This window comes from Varanus komodoensis, unplaced genomic scaffold, assembly GCF_004798865.1.
Source record: "Varanus komodoensis strain SLA01 unplaced genomic scaffold, ASM479886v1 scaffold1, whole genome shotgun sequence".
Taxonomy (NCBI): Eukaryota; Metazoa; Chordata; class Lepidosauria; order Squamata; family Varanidae; genus Varanus; species Varanus komodoensis.
In genome coordinates, this window is record NW_025335268.1 from 31,373,032 (window position 1) to 31,392,243 (window position 19,212).

Sequence of the window (19,212 nt, forward strand, 5' to 3'; positions counted from 1 at the left end):
TACAATAAACCCCCCAAAAACATCATGGCAGAAGTCCCACATTTGAAGCTACAGTGCTTGTCCACAACAAATGCTGCATCTATTCCACCCAAAATTATTAGCAGTTGCCATGTCTGTGGTGCATTCAGTTTTTATAAAAAAGAACATAGTGGGTAAGCTCATTCTTTTGTGGAACCCTCCAGATGATAAATGCTACTCTTGCTCTGCAAACCTTCCTGAACCAGTTTGTCTGAAATTGGACAGGCTTGATCACTGCAGAAAGAGCAACTGTGTCTGAACTTTTCATCCCATTCTGCCGAGAATAAAAAAGCGATTGACATTCTTAAAAAAAAAAATAATATCCCTATTTTAAAGTGTAACACTTTCTGCTCATATTTGTCTGAATTTTGGGAGGATTCATTCCATCACAACTGGATTTCATCCAATTCCATCAAACAGCAAAGAAGTTACAGTTGCTTACTGATTACTAAGGATAGCCTGTGTGAGGCATGAAGGTTTGCATCTCTGAATCTTCACTCAGATTCAGCCTCAAGTTGAATTGAGCTGCCTCTGCGTAAATCAGAATGAAGCAAATTAGGCAGTCTGAGTCACCAAATCAAAGTTCAAACGGACTCTTGGGGTGGTGCATAGTCTTCTGCGTAAGGCCCAAACGATGACACTTTTGCACAGCTGTAGTCCTATATCCTCTTTTCACAGAGTGTATGAAACATTCCCTGTAATTTCTGTGGCTATTTCAACAACAACAAAGAGGACATAACATATTTGGGATATTAATCTACAGAAACAGGTACAGAGGTACATCTAGTGTTATGTGAGCAGATCTCTGTTCATAATGGGAGTTTCTTTTACCCTGCTCCCCCTTGTAACATGCCCCCAGTTTTTTTGAGGGGTACAGCAGACTGTATAGTGGAAGGGGAATCTATTCTAATAGCAGACACTGTTCCATTAGCAGACATATAATATATCGGTGTAATTCCTACAGTTTTTGTGAGAGTATAATTTTCTAAATGGTAAGTTTGAATTGTAACATTTATTGTGCATGTACCACATTTAAAAGCATAATTATGCATCATATGTGGTTTAGAAATGTATATAGCCTTCTACCATGTTTAAACTCGCTAGGTAATAATCCGACTGCCAGGGTATTGGACATCCTAGTTCCCCATGCAAAATACTGCCCACCTTCTTGTTTCCTGGGCAAGGTAAAGATTTGTACAGTATTGTGCAGAACACTTTCTTTTCCTTTCTCAGCAGTGCAAACTATTGCACATACTTTCCCATACAGCACAACATGCACCACATCTTCCACCCTGTGTTTTACACAGATCCACAATAGCTCTTCAGAAATGTCTTGTGATACTGGAACACCTAGCTGTGAAGGCATTGTGATTTTTTCTTCTGAAAATAGAAAGCATGGAAGTATGTTGCACCCAATTTTATCTATGTAAGCCACCTTGGGTTACTTGAAAGAGGAAGAAATATGGGACATAAGTGCAGTGTGCTGCTGGTGGTGATGATGAAGGAATAACTTGAAACAGGAGAGTTATAAAGTACCATCTAGTGGTATAAAATTAATCTGAACACTAATTCCATATCCTGTCTGCTTGCTTATCTAGCGAAGAGGTCTCCTTGTTGCATGTTTATGTCATGACTTGGATCACAGAGGTTACAGCAACAGCTATCTTCAGAAGTTCGACCATCCGTTGGCAGCTCTTTATTCCACTTCAACTATGGAACAACATCATTTTTCACAGACAGTATCTATATTGCAGGTAATGAAGTACACTGTGAACCAAGAGAAGTTCAGGTTCAAAATGTCAGAAGTGGAAGGGCTGGCTTCAAGTTCTGTAGGTTTGGCAGTGTCTTAAAAATCCATACATTTTTGGAAATGTACCTAATGATGTCAAACAGTAATGTGTCTCAAGTTAAAGCAAACTGAACACTTGAAAAACATGTCTGCACTGCCACCAAGCCAAACTTTGGGTGGAATTAATTTGCATCAGTTGAGATGCTGCCAAAATGTGCCACCTCATCATTCCTGTCCCGTAACACCAGGGCATCTAACACGGTGCATCTTTCTTGGCACTCATCAAGCTTTCTGTGACAAATTTTAATTGTGTTTCTTACGATACTTTAAAATGATTTTGTAACTGATAGGTTGTCATTCTATAAAGCAAAGTGTTTTCCTCCAATACCAGCTTCATGAGTGTTCTCAACAGTGATTTTGTGTTTTCAATTTCACACTCCCTCACTACCTTATACTCTGATTCTTGAGCAAATTCCATTTCTCATAGTTTGATCATGGTTTGTTGCCTTTTGGGGAATAAATGTTTGATGACAGGCTGTACTCACTGGTAGCCATTTTATGAATGGGTAAGCACCTCCCTATGGCAGCCATTCTGTGAGAGTGCTCACAACAGTTTGTCAAAATTGTCCAAAAGTGCTCACTGATCCAAAAGATTTTGGGATCTTTGCTATAACATGCAGTGAATTTTGCCTCACTGTTTGCCTGGGCTTCCCTTGCAAACTCAAGCATTTTCCAAATGCCTTGAGCTGGGAGTATGGTAACACTTCTGGAGTTCTGGAGAAAAGGTATGCACAGATGGACTGTACATGTCTACTCATCTGGATCCTTACCCAATATAAATAAATTTCTACTGAAGATAAACTCAATTTCAGTGCTTTTTGTAAAGACTGACAAAATCTTTTGTTACATTAGTGGAAATGACACTACTGTATATTTGAATGTAGTTTCAATTAAGCTTTATCTGTATTTTAAAATATATGTTTTCATAGCTTGAAGGCCACAATATTTTCTCTAATTTGAGCTCCAGTGAGTATGAGCAGGTCCTAGAAATCATTCGCAAAGCCATCATTGCTACAGACCTTGCTCTGTATTTCGGAAACCGGAAGCAGTTGGAAGAGATGCATCAGACACGAACACTAAACCTTAAAAACCAGGCACACAGGTAAAGATCAAGTGAATGTTTTTAACATGGCTTATGTTCTCAGTAATTCAGCTTCACCATTGTCAAATGTGTTTACTTTGCACTTTACACTCAACACGTTTTGTGAATTCATTTATATAATGAGTAGCTTGCACACAAAACTTCATAAAGATGTCTCTATAACAGCAGAAGAGTCACACTTTTAAGATAAGTTACACGAAGCTTCAGCCAGTAAGGAGACTTCTGGTAATGCTCAACATGCAACCTTATACAACCTTGGCAGCAGAAACTAAATCTAAGCAACACAAATAATTGAAACTATTATTCTGTCCAGTACAGAATTTTAATTGTTTAACATTTTAATCTTAACATTTGACATTAAATTAACATTTTAATCTTTTAGTGACTAATAGGTATGTCATGTAGAGGAAGGCCTTGACCTGTTCTTCCCTTCAGTGGAGGGCAGGATGCATTCCAGTGGGGCAAAGCTCAAGGGGCCAGGCTTCAGGTTGGATGGCAGGAAGTGCTTCCTGATGGTTAGGAACCCAAAGATATGGAACAGGCTTCCAAGGGAGGTGGTTGAGGCCCCACCAGAGAGTATGTTCAAAGAAAGACTGGACAACCACATTTTGGGGATTACATGAGTGGAGCTGGCTGGAGCTGGGCATCAGACTAGTTGACCTGGGAGGCCCCTTCTGACTGGCTTTGTTTTTATGTTTCTGACAGGAAGGTTTGCATGCATGAGCATGCAAAGTGGGGAATTGTAATGTGGGGTCATTCTTGAAATGATTAGCCCTGCTCCCTGCAGATGGAGCTTGTGGCTTGTATTACAAGGTGCTGCTGGGTGTCTGGCAACCTGGCAGAAGGTCCCGGAGAAGCTTCGGAAGGCAGAAGAACAGATGGTCACTTTGTCTCAGCTTTCTGGAATAACTTGGCTGCAGCACACACATACCTGCCCCTCAAAGGGCTTTGATGGGAGGCTGGGGAGGCAACAGCTCAGCGCTGGGAGGGCACAGAGGGCAGAACTGTGGTTGGCTCCTTTGAGGTTTGGCTGCTACTGCTTCAAAACAGACATGGTGTAGCAAAGAGCAGAGAAACAATGGGAAGCAGTTTTAGATATGCTGTACATTCCTACCAAGGTGCAGTGAATGGACGCAATAACAGAGCCCTACTAAAGTCACTTATCATTTATGGAGAACTTGAGTTACATTTAAAAGTGTATCAAATTGTACTCAAACAGAGAAGTCAAAATGCTGTTCAATTTCCGCACATTGGATTGAGGACAAATAGATTGAAAGGAAGGCAGAAGCAGCATGTTATAATCAGGCATGTGTATACCAATGAAAAGAGCAGCAAGAGATGTGAGCGTGAGAGAGATTTTTGCCACAAACTGTCAAGCCACTCTGATCGCTGGAAAAGAGATCTAATGTATCAAGCAAAGAGACAACTATATAATTTTAGGTGCCCAGAATGCTGTTGATTTTACAGTGTTTGCCTACATTTCCCAACACGCACTTTGCACACCTTGCTTTCTGCAGGTAGCAGGTAGATGAAGAAATTATATTTTTAGTGGTGTAGAACTCCTACTATGTTGTGTCCTCAATACTATACTTTAGGTGTCAGATGATTTCTGTTCTTCCAAAATACTTTGTAATATTTAATTTCTTCATCCTGACATCATTGTCGGCTGCTTTTTATGTGTTTCCTTTCATTTTTAATTTGCCATTTTTGTTGCTTTAGGATGCAATTCTAAATACACTTCTGAGTGAACATGCCTAGGATTGTACCATTAGGGTCCGTGTTGTGTCTTCCTTTTGTAGTGGTGGTACATGTTAGCTACATTGAGGACTTGGCAATAAAAATAGACATGTTGAATGTACTAGGCTATTTTTATCCATTTTGTATATGGTTATGATAATTTACTGTTTGGCTGTGATAAATAATATAAATATTACATTGGAAGTTGCTGATTTATCATTAAAGTACAGGCTACCCTTACTGACCAACAGAAGCAACAGCTGTTCATGTATATTCCTTTGCATGAGTCTTCCTTTTAATTAGAAAGTATGTAACAATCCAATCTGAATATTCAGCTCAAGCAGTTTCAACAGAGATCTTAATCCCAGGTATACATTTATAAGGATATGATTAAAAATAAAACAATAGAAATTCTTAAACTGCATAAGTTGTTATGTTCTAGGGATCGTGTGATTGGGCTGATGATGACAGCTTGTGACTTGTGCTCTGTGACAAAATTGTGGCATGTTACCAGATTGACTGCCAGTGATATATACGCAGAATTTTGGGCAGAGGTATGTGCATTTCATTATTTATTTAATTTTCATGCATACTGTGAAAATAACTGCAGCACAGTGATATAGATCATGAAAGCTAATCTCGTAACAGTGCAATGTAGTTCACTTTTAAAAAGTGTGCTGCTGGAAGATTTTTATTCTGCAGTCATGCTGGCCTGAAATGCAGGTTTTTATGGGGAACAAACATTGTTGTCTTCAGTTTGTAAGCATGCTGTGTTTTCTCACTCCTTCATCTCACTTTTTTCTTGCCTCAAAAGGTCTGTTAAGGAGGGAAATACAGAACAGAGTTACAATGCCTTTTGACTGAGAATACTAGTAGCTATTTATCTGTATGCACCCTGAACTGTTTGAAAATTATTAGTAGCCGGTTGAAGACAATGAGACTAGTATTTTGTCCTTGGTGTCTAGAATTTTATAGAAACTCTGTACAGTCTTTGTGGAAGGACTGTTGTGAATGGAGGAGCATTAATTAATATGAGCCTCTACAGTGGTACCTTGACTCATGAACACCTCAGTTCACAACCAAATTGGGTCACAAACAGAAATGTCAGAAAAAATTTCCCCAGGTTGTGAATTCCGCATTGGGTGATGATTACGATCATGCCCGTCTTCCCTGCATGGGTGTGATTGTGGTCATGCTTGAGGGGGAGATGGCCACAATCGGCCCATCTTCCCTGCCTGAGTGGGACCTTGATCACACCCATCTATGGCTGCGCTTGTGTCCGCACTCGTGCAGGGAAGACAGGTGTGATTGCCATCGTGCTCGGGGGTGGGGGCGGGGGGGAGATGGCTGTGATCTTTGTTGTTCTTTGTTACTTTGCTTCAGATTTTTGTGATTAAAAAATGGTTACAGAACGGAGTAACGTTATTTACATTTAACCTTATGGGGAAATTTGACTTGGCTTACAACCAGAGGTCATGACCAGAGTTGTGGAATGGATTAAGTTCGTGAGCCAAGGTACCACTGTACTTGCAATCCAAAAAGGTAAAATCCAGAGAAAACTTCCTTCCCATTTTCAGCCTACTGTACTTGCAGAATTGGATAAAAAATTCTCACGTTCTTCCATTGCTTTTCAGAAAAGTACAACAAATATCCCACTCAGTAGACAGAATTAGGCCAGTCGGCAGCAGGCGTGGGATTCCTGATCCCGTATTTGCCTCTGATGCATGAAGGGCAGGGGATGTGGTTGGGGAGAAGCAAGAGGGTGGGAGGGTTCTGCCCATTTTCATGGCACGGGCGTTGCAGGGTTTGCAAATTTCCATCTTATCCACGCACTCTTTAACAGCTCATGGAGATACTGGAGGCGGAGGGAGTCATCAGAGAGCATAGAGTAAGGTGCCATATTGAGGCTAAATGTATCCATCTTAGGCTTTCATACTGCCACTGTTTTTGCTATTAATTTGCTTTGCAAGTTTCAGCAGGGGGACAACAGGGCCCACATGCAGCTTTTCACTATATTAGCGTAAAGGCCCTCTAGTGCAATGTAGTGTTAGCTGCCATGATACAATGGCTAGAAAAGCCATTGCACGAGGTAACATTATTGGCATTGTGCTAGAAGTCCTTTCTGCTAGTACAACATAATTTATGTTAGTGTTATCTTTGCATTAGATCTTTAGTCTGTTCCAACAAGGTTCTTCTTACATATTAGAAAAAACATTCCCTTCTGATTTTGTTTTTGTTATTCTTTTCAACCCACACAGGTCTTAACATCAATATATTGAATCCTACATGTGTGGCTATTTCTCATTTGTTTACATGTAGCTTCTCTATGTGTCTTCCTGCCCATTCAGATCTGAGAAGGTCTCTCTCCAGGACCCCTCCTTTTAGATTAGAACAGTGGTTACCTGGAGAAGAGCCTTCTCTGTGGTGGCACCCTGATTGTGGAATACACTCCCCAGAGAGGTTTGCTTGGCGCCAATGCTTTAATCCTTTTGGTGCCAAGTGAAAACCTGTTTATTTTCCCATTATTTTAATGTTTAATAGATTTTTATGTGGGCTTTATTATACTGGAAGTATTGGAAGCTGTGTGCCATCTCATTTGTGTTGCTTTTATTGTAAAACCGTCCCAAGACACTAGTAGTTGGATGGGATATAAACACTTTAAGTAAGTAAGTAAATAAATAAATAAATAAACAAACAAAACATATAGGACCTAGAAATGATCAAGAATAATGAACTATTTAAGAATATTCTTATTATCTTCTCTTGCTTTTTATTTTAGGGTGATGAAATGAAGAAGCTAGGCATTCAGCCTATTCCTATGATGGACAGAGACAAGAAAGATGAAGTTCCTCAGGGCCAAGTAAGTCTGAAAATACGTGAATCTTCAAATATACATAATTTAAATGAGTGGTCAGTTATTTAAGTATTATTGCCTTTTTTCTTTTGCCAGTTTTGGCTTTTACTGTTGTTCAATTTCCATTCTTTTTATAAAAGTTCCTAAATTAGAATGCTGCATGGAATTCATAAAACAAAAACTGCATGGATTTATTGTCAGAATTGCTGCTTTGTAGCTCTCAAAAAGAAAGTGCAACCATTTCCCCCATGTTGATGTACTGAACAGGCTATTGAAGAGCTCAGCAATGGTAACTATATATGAATAAATGTAGAGAAGTGCAGGCAATGAAAATAGACAAATATGGTTATTGATAATAAACAGGTAGTTATCCATAGCTGACATTTTGATTTGACCATCATGAGCATTGTAACACTGGTTATTGATTCATGGGGAACTCCTATTCTGCAAAACTCCAGACCAAAGATAGAAGAAAATGGCTTAATAGCACTTGTTGACTTGACTTGCCAAGTCTTGCACTTGACTTGGTGTGCCAAACTCTAATTAAACTTTCTTTAATGTTAAACAAGATTAAAATACTTCAGTAATAGAGATTGATGTTAAAAGACTGATATACCACAAATATCCAGGCTTGCCCAAACTGTGGATTCTTAGCTCAGTTGTTTTGTGTTCAGAAGGTTACTGGTGCAGTTCCTAACATTTTGAGTTAAACAATTTGAGCTACTTGTATGAAAGACCTCTGAAAAGCTAAAAATCACTGGTGTCAAGGTAGAAAATACAAGGCTAGCTTGTTGGACAGAGTCCAACAAATAAGACCATTTCATGTCTAAACTAGTGACAACACTTAACGGACATTTACTTGCACAGGTTTATTTTAAAGCTGACAGATTTAAAACTGCTGTGAGATTCTTCCCTCCAGGGTTGAAAAGTTTTGTTCAGAATAGCATATTTCAGAGTAATTCACTGGAATTCTATACTTTTTTCTTAATTCTATTAGTAAGTTTGTTAAGATTGTCACAGATATTTTATATAGAAAGTTTTGAATCTTTCCAGATGCACCAACCTGTGCAGATATAGGTTGCCTTGTAGATATTTCTCCAAAACTTATTTCTCCAAAACTTATCTTCCACATTATGCTTAAAAATTCTTACTTTGTCCTAAGCTATGGGGTTTTTTTTTAGAAAGAAGCAAAGGGAACATTTAATTGTACTTCTGAATTAAATCTGAATCACTTTCTTATAAGGCATTCTTCCTCATAAGGTTTGAGCTTGAGAGCGGCCTTTCCCTCTGTAAGGATGCGGACTAGATTGTATTGGTCCGCCCCCGGAGCCGGATGGATCCTGATGGATTCCTGAAAGCTCTGGGGGATTTTCCAGTTGACAAGGCTGGTGATCCTGTCGATGCCCTGGTTGAATTGTGGAATGGGGAGATGACCAGGGCTATTGACACGATCGCTCCCAAGCATCCTGTCCCACCTGACAGAGCCCATTCATCTCCTTGGTATACACCTGAATTATGGGTGATGAAGCAGGTTGGGAGACGTCTAGAGCATAGGTGGAGGAGATCACGGGGTGAATCTGACCGAACACACTTAAGAGCCCATTATCGGGCCTATGCTGTGGCGGTGAGGACGGCGAAGAAGAAATTCTTCTCCACTTCCATTGCCTCCTCACAATGCCATCCGGAGGAGCTCTTTCAGGTGGTGCAAGGGCTGATACATCCAGGCCCAAAGAAAGATCTCATACCACCCTCAAAGGCCCGCTGTGACGACTTTGCCAGGCGTTTCAGGGAGAAAATCGCTCAGATTCGTCACGAGCTTGACTCTGCTATTGAACCAGATTTTACTGAGGAGATGCCAACGATGCCGTCGAGTCCACAATAAATGGATGAATTTCAGTTGTTGCGGCCTGATGATGTGGACAAGGTGCTTGGACAAGTACGCCCTACCACCTGCTTACTAGACCCATGCCCATCTTGGCTACTTAAGAAAGCCAAGGACGGGATTGGCACCTGGATCCTGGAGGTGGTCAATGCCTCTTTAAGAGACGGTCGGGTACTGTCCTCTTTAAAAGAGGCGGTAGTCCGACCAGTCCTAAAGAAGGCATCCCTGGATCCAGAGATGGCCGCCAATTATAGACCGGTGGCCAACATCCCATTCCTGGGCAAGGTGGTAGAGCAGGTAGTGGTGGGACAACTACAAGCATTCTTGGATGAAACTAATTATCTGGACCCATTTCAGTCCGGCTTCAGACCCGGGTACGGCACTGAATCTGCCTTGGTCACCCTGTACGATGACCTGTGCAGGGAGAGAGACGGGGGGAGTGCGTCTCTGTTAGTTCTTCTGGACCTCTCAGCAGCTTTCGATACCATCGACCATGGTATCCTTCTGAATAGGCTGGCGGGATTGGGAGTTGGAGGCACTGTGTGGCGGTGGTTCCGCTCCTATCTCAACGGCCAATTTCAGAAGGTGGTGCTGGGGGACTATTGCTCTGTGCCATGGCAGTTATGCCATGGAGTTCTGCAGGGGTCCATTTTGTCCCCCTTGCTATTCAACATCTAGATGAAACTGCTGGGAGAGGTCATCAGGAGGTGTGGGCTGCGGAATCATCAGTACGCTGCTGATACCCAGCTCTACCTCTCGTTTTCCACCAATCCAGGTGAGGCAGTGGCTGTTCTGAACCGGTACCTGGCCGAGGGAATGGGCTGGCTGAGGGCCAATAAACTGAAGCTCAATCCAGACAAGATGGAGGTCCTGTTGGTGGGTGGTTCGGGCCTCAGGATGGGGGACTTGGGCCTTGTCCTAAATGGGGTTGCACTCCCTCTGAGGGACAGGGTTCGCAGCTTAGGAGTTCTCCTCGACCCTGAGCTGTCTTTAGAAGCCCAGGTGACTGCGGTGGCGAGGAGCTCTTTCCTTCAGCTTTGGCTGATCCATCAGCTGCATCCCTTCCTGGAGAACGATTGCCTGGTGACAGTGACACACGCGTTGGTAACTTCCCGATTAGATTTCTGCAAAGCGCTCTACGTGGGGCTAACCTTGAAGACGGTCCGGATACTTCAGTTGGTGCACAATAGAGCTGCCAGGCTGCTGACGGGGACTGGGCGTTGTTCTCATATAACCCCAGTCCTCCGTCAGCTCCACTGGCTCCCAATTGAAGTCCGGGCCCAATTCAAGGTGTTGCTTATGACCTATAAAGCCCTCAGTGGCTTGGGCCCTGGGTATCTAAAGGAACACTTGTGTCCATATATGCCCTCCCGCCCCTTGAGATCAGCAACAGATGCCCTTCTCCGGGAATCCTCTGTGAATGATATTAGGAGGGTGAGTACCCAGAGGAGGGCCTTCTCTGCGGTGGCACCCCACCTATGGAATGCGCTCCCCAGAGAGGTCTGCCTGGCACCGTCGTTATTTGTTTTTTGGTGCCAGGCTAAGACCTTTTTATTTAAAACTTATTTTAAGTGTTAATTTATTATGTAGGATTTAAAAAATTTTTAAGCCGAGATGCACCGTGTTTTAATATATTTAGTGTATAATTTTTGTATAATTTTGTATGTTTTTGTTTTTGTTGTGAGCCGCCCCAAGGCTTTGTCGCGATGAGGGCGGCATAGAAATGTTTTCAATAAATAAATAAATAAATAAATAAATAATTCTTTTGGAAGCATTTGTGCTAACATAGTATAACTCTTACATGAAGTTCTCACTGACCTTGTTGACATGAGAAAAATAAGGTTTCTGCCTAAATTCTGGAAAAAGCAAAATGTATATCAAATAAGAAAGCTGAGACATGGATAGCTGCTTAATGTACTATTTTTCACCATTATAGCTTCAGATGCCAATAAAAGGTAACATAAAATATTGAGAGAAATGAACATGACCTATAAAAGAACTAGGTGGCATCCTATTTGGAGGGAATTGTATGTCAGTCCAAATTATAACTGGGAACTTTGAGAAAAAAGAAAACTCTCACTGTTTGTTTGTTTATTTATTTATTTATCGATTTATATCCTGCCTTTTTCCTACAAAGGGCTCAAGGCAGCTTACATCATTCTCCTCCTCCATCTTATCCCCACAACAACCACCCTGTGAGGTAGGCTGGGCTGAGAGTCTGTGACTGGCCCAAAGTCACCCAGTTGGCTCCATGGCTGAGCAGGGACTCGAACCCAGATCGTCTGAGTCCCAGTCCCAGGCTCTTAGAATCATGTTAGCTGCACAAATAAGAAATCATATAAATATGAGAGGCAGAATACAAGAACCCCAAGACATAAAATCTGTCCTCACAGAACCAAATATTAGTTCAGTTCACACAAGATGCAACACCTGTCTTTTTGAGAGAAGAATGGCAGCAGACTTCATTGGCTTCTGTACTCTGTTTTGCTTCAAACATAGAACTGTTATTTGGCTTTAAAAGTTGTAAAAATGAAAGGCGGTGCTCCTAAAACAGTTCTCTGAAAGCTTTTAAAATTAAGTTTTAGTTGCAGGCATTTTGTATGCTCTGTGCTCTTATATCGAATATAAATCATGTCAAACCTCCTTAAAAGGTTAAAGTAACCATGGAGCAGATGGACCTGATCCCCAACTCACCCATAGGTGGTGTTGTGTTGCTTGAACCAGGCCTTGTCTTAACACCAGGAATTTTGTAAGCTTAACATTTTCACTGTGGCACTTTAACCTGGGAAAATAGTATGGAATAAGTTAGCTGCTAATTAAGCTAAATACAGAAATTCGATATAACATCGCTAGATAGACAAATCATTCACAGGGTTCCCATGCATAGTTTACTTTAGGACTCTTTCCATACATAAAACACACCATACATAAGATTGACATAGAACAAATGACTTAAAAAACATATGGCCAATGTTTAGAAAATATTTTCTAGAGATGACCATTTCTCTGCCAAGTAAATTTGGCATTGTGTCTTCCTGATTGACATAAGGTAGCCTTTGCTGATAACTGATCTGTTTTACTTTTTCCCTCCAGATTGGGTTCTACAGTGCTGTAGCCTTGCCATGTTACACAACCCTCACACAGATCCTCCCTCCAACAGCGCCACTGCTTCGGGCATGCAGGTGAATGATAAGTCTTTGCATCATCCTTTTGCCAGTTGAAAGCCTTTTAACAAGCTGTCACCTTCAAACAAGAAATGAAATTAAATGCATATCCAATTTAAAGACTCTTTCAATAGTTTAAAGTGGGTGGGAGAGAGGCAACGAAGATATCCTAGGTTAAACTAGCTGCCTTCTAGAATGGAGGAATAGATCTAATTGGTACTTTTTCTGGTGAGGTTACTTATGTTTGGTGGTGTTTGTCATCAAAACTTTGGGGAGAAAAAACAATCTATCATTGGAATTAGGAACAGTATGTTGCTTAAAGTGACTGTGGAGATGGAAGGATAATATGATAGAAGACAGGAGTGAAAGGTTACTGTAACAGAGTTAAGATCATGTTATTGTGGAGTACAGTCTATGTTATCTGATGCATGGGGTATTATTCTAAGTTGGAAGAAATATATAAACATGTTTGTTGGGGAGAGTGTGAAATTGTAAGGAGTGAGCTGAGAGGAAAATGAAATGCCAAAGTACAGACTATGCCAATTACATTAAAGCTTAAGGTAGCAATCCTATACCTATTAACCTAGGAGTAAGCCTTGTTAAATTCAATGGGGACCACTTTTGAAGAGACACATAGAGGATTGTGCTGTAAATGTAAGTAACAATTTACTGTGATCATTCACAAAGCAGTGTTGATGATAACAGAAACATTCTGAGATTGGTCAGCTGATTACCATGTGTAGAAGGATAAATCATGATTCAGGCTTCAGGAGGTGGAAAGTAATTGAGCAGGTTCCTCAGACAGGTTCCATTAGGAGGTTCCTTGACCTCTTTGAAGTTCCAGAAAATTGAGAGACTGATTGCCAAAAACAAGAGAGACCAATTCTTATAGCTGAGTCTTTTATAGCAGTCTGGATGCATAGATGCTTTATTTTGAAAATAAAGTAACCTTATATTGATATTTTTGTTGCTGGCTGTTTTCTTCTTCAGGGAAAATCTCAAACAGTGGGAAAAAGTGATACGAGGAGAAGAAGCTTATGGGTGGATACCCAGCCAAACAAATAGTACTGCATCAGATTCAGTTCCTGTGAAGATTGATGACTGATCCATATTTAAACATTTATTGAAGAATCCTTCCCCCTGTTTAGGCTTTTAAAAGGATAAACACTGCAAATGCTAACTGGGAAGACTGTGTGCAAATTTCTTTCTTCAGTGATACAGTGTGAACAGAGAGAGACTGCCTGACAATTCAACTATTTCAGAATCTGCTATCAAAGCAAATGTTTGGCTTGTAAATAGAAAAGACTGGCTTTTTCTTATGGGCTACTTTGCTGAGGCCTTAATTTAAATTCCTGGGTGGGGAGGACAAATCTTAGGGAATGCTTTTAAATTGTGTCTTGGTAGTGGGGGTTGCAGGGTGACATTTCCATGGTACTTTTATTATACTATACCAGTATACTGGCTTTAATACCAGTTTCACTTGGGTAGTTCTTGGTTATAAATAGGGCATTTCCACATTGCTTTTGTGAATGCTTTTGTTCAATCCTCGTGTAAGCAGTTTGAACTCCAGCAGAAAATCTCTGGGGCTGAAACTTACCACTGAGTTTACAGTACTTGAATTTAACTTGCTGCAAACAGGGGGAGTTTAACTTCCAGGGAGAACACTCCAACATTACTTTATTAACAGCATAGGGCAACTGCTTTATTGCACATGATAGACAAGTGAAAGGATATAACGTATGGTTCTTCAGTGATTTTATAAGCTAAAGAATGTGTTTATATCTACACTGGAAATAATAGAATATTTACCTCTGGTAAGGAGAGAGATAAGTATCTTATCAGGTACCTGAGGGCCTTCCTGTCAACATTTAGTAAGAGTAACAGGCTGAATTTATTTGTGGCAGCAGAGATCTCTCACACAGATGAACCAGTCAATTTATATTTCTGCAAATAGAAAATGCATGCCTCCAAAACCCAACTAGTCCACAAAAACCAGGCTCCTCCTGAAAAAGTCCTGTTAGCCAGATGTCACAGTGATACATTCAAAAGAATTACCACAGATGTTCTCACTAGCTTTTATGTTGCTCAGCTGGTACTATTTTGCCCTTCCCATGGATGCTTTCAAATAACTGGGAACCTTTGAGAACCAGGTTAGAAACCAGGTTGCCTGCTGAGCAAGAGCAGATTTGAAATCCATTGAATACTGTGAATAAAGGACTGTCCTGATTTGGGCCCCAGTTCGGCACATAATGGCGTTACGTGAAGTGCGTGAATACCTCTTTGCAGAATGGAGTTATAGACCTGGTGCAAATATTTTAACTTTGATACAGTTTTATACGTGTATAAATAAGCCATGGGGTTTAATCTTAGTACCACTGACCTCAAAATAAGTTCTGCTGTTGACTTGAATGGATATTCTTTTCCTTTCCCCCTTGGGCCAATTCCCACAAATCTCCCAAGTGTGCAGAGCTTACGGGGAGCGAGATTGTACTTGCTTTGGGGCCTAGCTACAATTCATGTATTGGGTGTTACCATTTAAGATGCATGAAAAGGTACTGTGAGAATACCTATATTCAGGATGCTATCTGCAAGATGATCTGTGAACTCTGAAAATGACTGGTGTACCAAGATCCATTTTTGACAATAGAAGTAAATATTGTAGTTGTCAGAATGCTTTTTTGTTGTTGTTGCTACAAAACTTCAGATCCGGGCTTGATGTTTAAGTTATTAAAGGAATGTTAGACACAGACTTCAGTAGAACAAACAGCTCTACTTAAAAGCTTACATACATCGATCCTATTATAGGTTTGGGGCAAATAACTGTGTAAAAATTATATTTTTAACTATTTGACAATGCTGACTTTTTCTTTTCTTGTTCAATATACCATACTGAGTGCATTGTTAGTACATTGTTCATAATACTATATTGAACCCAAAATATTTATTCTATTTTAAAGACTTTTTACTGATCAGGTTCCCAAGGAATTTTGCCTTATGTTTTAACTGAGCTCATGGTATGTAAGTGTGTACTGTCTGATCAGAAATGTAGTTGAAGACGTATACATGAGCCTTTGCTATACATATAATTTGTAGATTTAAATTTATTCTCTGACAGTTGTTTTAAAGATTCAGCTCCTTGAAATGACTCATTTGTTCTCAGTGCCCTAAATGTTATTGCCCTGTGCCCTCTAACTCTTAACTATTCTTTTGTCCATATATAGACATTGTAAGTATAAGTAATACAACCAAGTAAGTATTAAAGGAAGAACATACATCAAGTATGATCTGATTTGGTTCATCTGAATATACAGAGAGAGAGAGAATGCAGTTGCCATTCTCATTAATCCAAACATTCCTATACAGAATGTCCTTTTTCTAGATATATAGATAGAGACAGTAATGTGCAAGAAAGGATTCCAGATATGGGATGAAAAGTTGGGTATTTAAAATACATAGATGCATTGGGTTGATTGTGACACAGCTTGACAGTGATGACCTTCACTTGAGATCAGGGTTATGATCGTGAAAATAGACTTTACTCTTAGTATATGATGATTGGATGGATAGCTAAAATCACATCAAGCTGCCTCCAAAGCAGCAATGAAGAGTCCAATTCCAACCCATCTGGGAGCCCAGTCTGGCTTCTGGGGTTCCCCAGATGTCTGTGCCTCCTTCCTCTAGCCCCACCCACTTTCTCAAAGCCACCAATTGTTGGGTGGCTTCCTAGCATTGTGCATTTTTTCCTCATTGTAATAGAATGTGGCCCCCTCCCCTAAGCTCCCCTGAAATGGAATTCAACCTGTGGGTTGAAAAGTGTTCGGCAGCCCTGCGCTAAGCAATCATCAGCTATGCTTTATGCAGAATTACCATTGGCAGTGTGAGCTAGCACTGAATTTTCTGACTTGCAAATTACAGTGCAATGCAGCATGGCTGCCTGGAACTCTCCCAACTTGGAGGACTATAGGCTTCCTACTCGTGGTAGAAGGGGTGAGGAAGTGAAGGCCACCTCCATGCTCCTCTCGCCCTGCAAAAGACGGTCTAAGTCATTTGCCCCTGTTTGCGAGCAGGAAACACTGAGGCACCAACATTATATTCCTCCCTTCCCCCTGCATAGACCATCTCCTCCAGTGCCAGCTCCAAGGTCAGTTTTCCAACCTCAGAGCTTCAGCTGATGGAGTTCTTTCCATGTCAGCTGTGAGAGCGGAGGGGACTTAGGTTCCCAGTTCCATCTTCAGAGCACATGATCAGAGAAGGGGCTTTCAACTTTCCTATGCCACTTTAGATGGCATCTACAAGTGTGAGAATTGCCCTCTTAGGTACCCAAATAGCTCTTCTCCCCATACCATCATTTCCAATTCCTTCTTAACAGAGTTGAAAGACATTCCTTTTTACAATGTAAAACGATCTGAGAAATAAGACAATTCACATTGACGGTTATTTCAGAAGCTTGTATCAAATGCACACACAACCTTCTCATGAGATTTTGTTACATTGTCCAAATTGAAGCTGCACTATGAGTATTTGCTTGTACAACAATCTCATCACATTCTGAATTATCTCAATGATTCAAAATAAAAGATTAAGGAAGTCACAGCTAGTAGCAATTTATAGAAAAAATTAGAGGAAAAGCTATTGTTACATACAGTACTGATTGAGTGACAGTACCTTTTTAACTTTTTCTTAAAGTTGAACCTAAAAGAAAATAAAAATGTGTTACTTTGTAGAATATTGTAGTAACTAGTAAAGCTGCTTTTGGCATAGAAATTATGTGCAGAGGTCATATGGAGACATGGATAAATTTTGATCTCAGCATACCAAAAAATTAAAAAACAAAAGCATGCAAGTAAAAATACTTTTGAAACAGGTGCAGAAATTACTTTAAATCTTTTTTTCCTACGCCCTCTGAACAAACCTATGTAACTGCTTGGTTTCTACTTCCAGCAACTGTGATACCTATTGACATCTTGCATCAGCTCTTCCTTTATACAACAGAAAAAGTTTTCACTGAACTTACTGTTTGGGCACAAGATTTTGTACCCAGATTTCAAATGGTCCCTCAGCTAATAGACTTCCTTATCCTTTGGCCATTTTCCTCAGTACTGGTAGATGGAAACACCTGAGGAAGAACAATCCTATGATAAATGGCCAATTAATTCTAGTTATGGTGGAGGAAGAGAGGAAAGGTTGTGTACGTTCATGGATGGAATCAGAAAGACCAAGTAATATCTGAGCAGGCTCTAAGCATTGGACAGTTCTTTTTCTGCTGACATATCTTGAACTGTTGCCCTGTGAAGGATAAATTAGATTAAAATGGTTGATAGAAATACTTTTGAGCATGCTATTCTATTCAGGTTTAATGCATACTGATGTCAAACATTTTGATTGGTGGAAATTGAACTGTTCTAAATAAGTAGCTTTTCAAAAGGCAGCAGTATTCTGCCAAAATTATTCCATATATTTCACTATGTGAACAGTACTCGATACAACCTTTGGAAGAATAGAACACTGTAATGTTTCAATAAGGGAACTAATTCTAAATGATATGACTCGGCTGACACAGGACATGTACTGAGGTTGTCAGTAATGGAAGGATACTCTTCACATGGACTGCCATAACCAGGAAGGCGCCGTTGTAATCTCTGGAAATGTTAACACATCTGAGTTGCTTGCTCAGTCAGTGCTAAAACCATTTAGAAAATGTAATGCATTTTTCTTGGCGAATATGCAGCAGGTCGACAACGATTCATGCTATTCTGACTCTCTTTAGAAAGATAAATGATGGTGATGCAATGCGTATGGCGAGCGCCATTCACACATTCCCTTAATTGTAATTGGGATGCTCAGAGTATAAGATTTATATTTCAATCTAGCAGAAGCACATCACAGTAATTTCCTTTAAAACATTTTGCTTTTTGACCAAAAACTGTGTTCAATTGGATGAGGGTATATTCCCTTGGTGTACACTCACAACAGCCACAATTTAACTGGTTTGTAGATCAATGTATGCCCAGGTTCTGGTAGATTGTTCTGGGAAGAGGTAACTTCAACAATACTCAATCTTACTATATCTAAGGAATTCTGAAGAGGGAAGGTTTTATATATATGATGCTGAGTAAACTCTTTGTAAAAAAAGAAATATGCAAGTGCAATAATTTAAAGAGGTCTTAACTTCGCATTTATAAATTATAAATAGTGTACATGGTATGTAATTTTTTCATGTATTCATTTGCGGTCTTTGTATTTTAAACCCAAATCTTTACTATTATGTCTGTATAATAGGATATCCAATCATTTATTATGGTCTAGGTAAGTTGTAAATAAATTTGCAAAGCCAAACAGCTGGAACATCTGCATGTCTGCAGGTCCTATTGTGAAAATCTGTTTCTGCTTAAGCAGCTGTCTGTAGTGCACCAAGGCATCTTCTGTGGATATGTAATTATACATATAAATATATGTATGATGCATAAAATATGTAGAACTGTTCATAATTTTAATTGAATTATACATACAGATATACACATACATACACATGTTGTGAATATTACAGAATATAGAAGTTTTTTTAAAAAAACATCTTTGTGTTATTCTTTGCTATCATTTCAGCAT

At 40.0% G+C, this 19,212-nt stretch overlaps 1 protein-coding gene across 10 annotated transcripts in view; it reads left to right on the forward strand.

The window, feature by feature from the left end:
• The window catches only part of PDE10A (phosphodiesterase 10A), a 275,032-nt gene extending 256,090 nt beyond the window's left edge, over positions 1-18,942 (forward strand). For all 10 annotated transcript variants that reach the window (XM_044421393.1, XM_044421421.1, XM_044421403.1 and 7 more), the window contains 6 exons: positions 1,617-1,772; positions 2,797-2,969; positions 5,149-5,260; positions 7,486-7,566; positions 12,536-12,624; positions 13,597-18,942. In XM_044421393.1, the coding sequence (XP_044277328.1) occupies positions 1,617-1,772; positions 2,797-2,969; positions 5,149-5,260; positions 7,486-7,566; positions 12,536-12,624; positions 13,597-13,711 (726 nt within the window). In that variant the 3' untranslated portion in view covers positions 13,712-18,942. The remainder of the gene's footprint in view (positions 1-1,616; positions 1,773-2,796; positions 2,970-5,148; positions 5,261-7,485; positions 7,567-12,535; positions 12,625-13,596) is intronic.
• Positions 18,943-19,212: the final 270 nt, after the last annotated feature.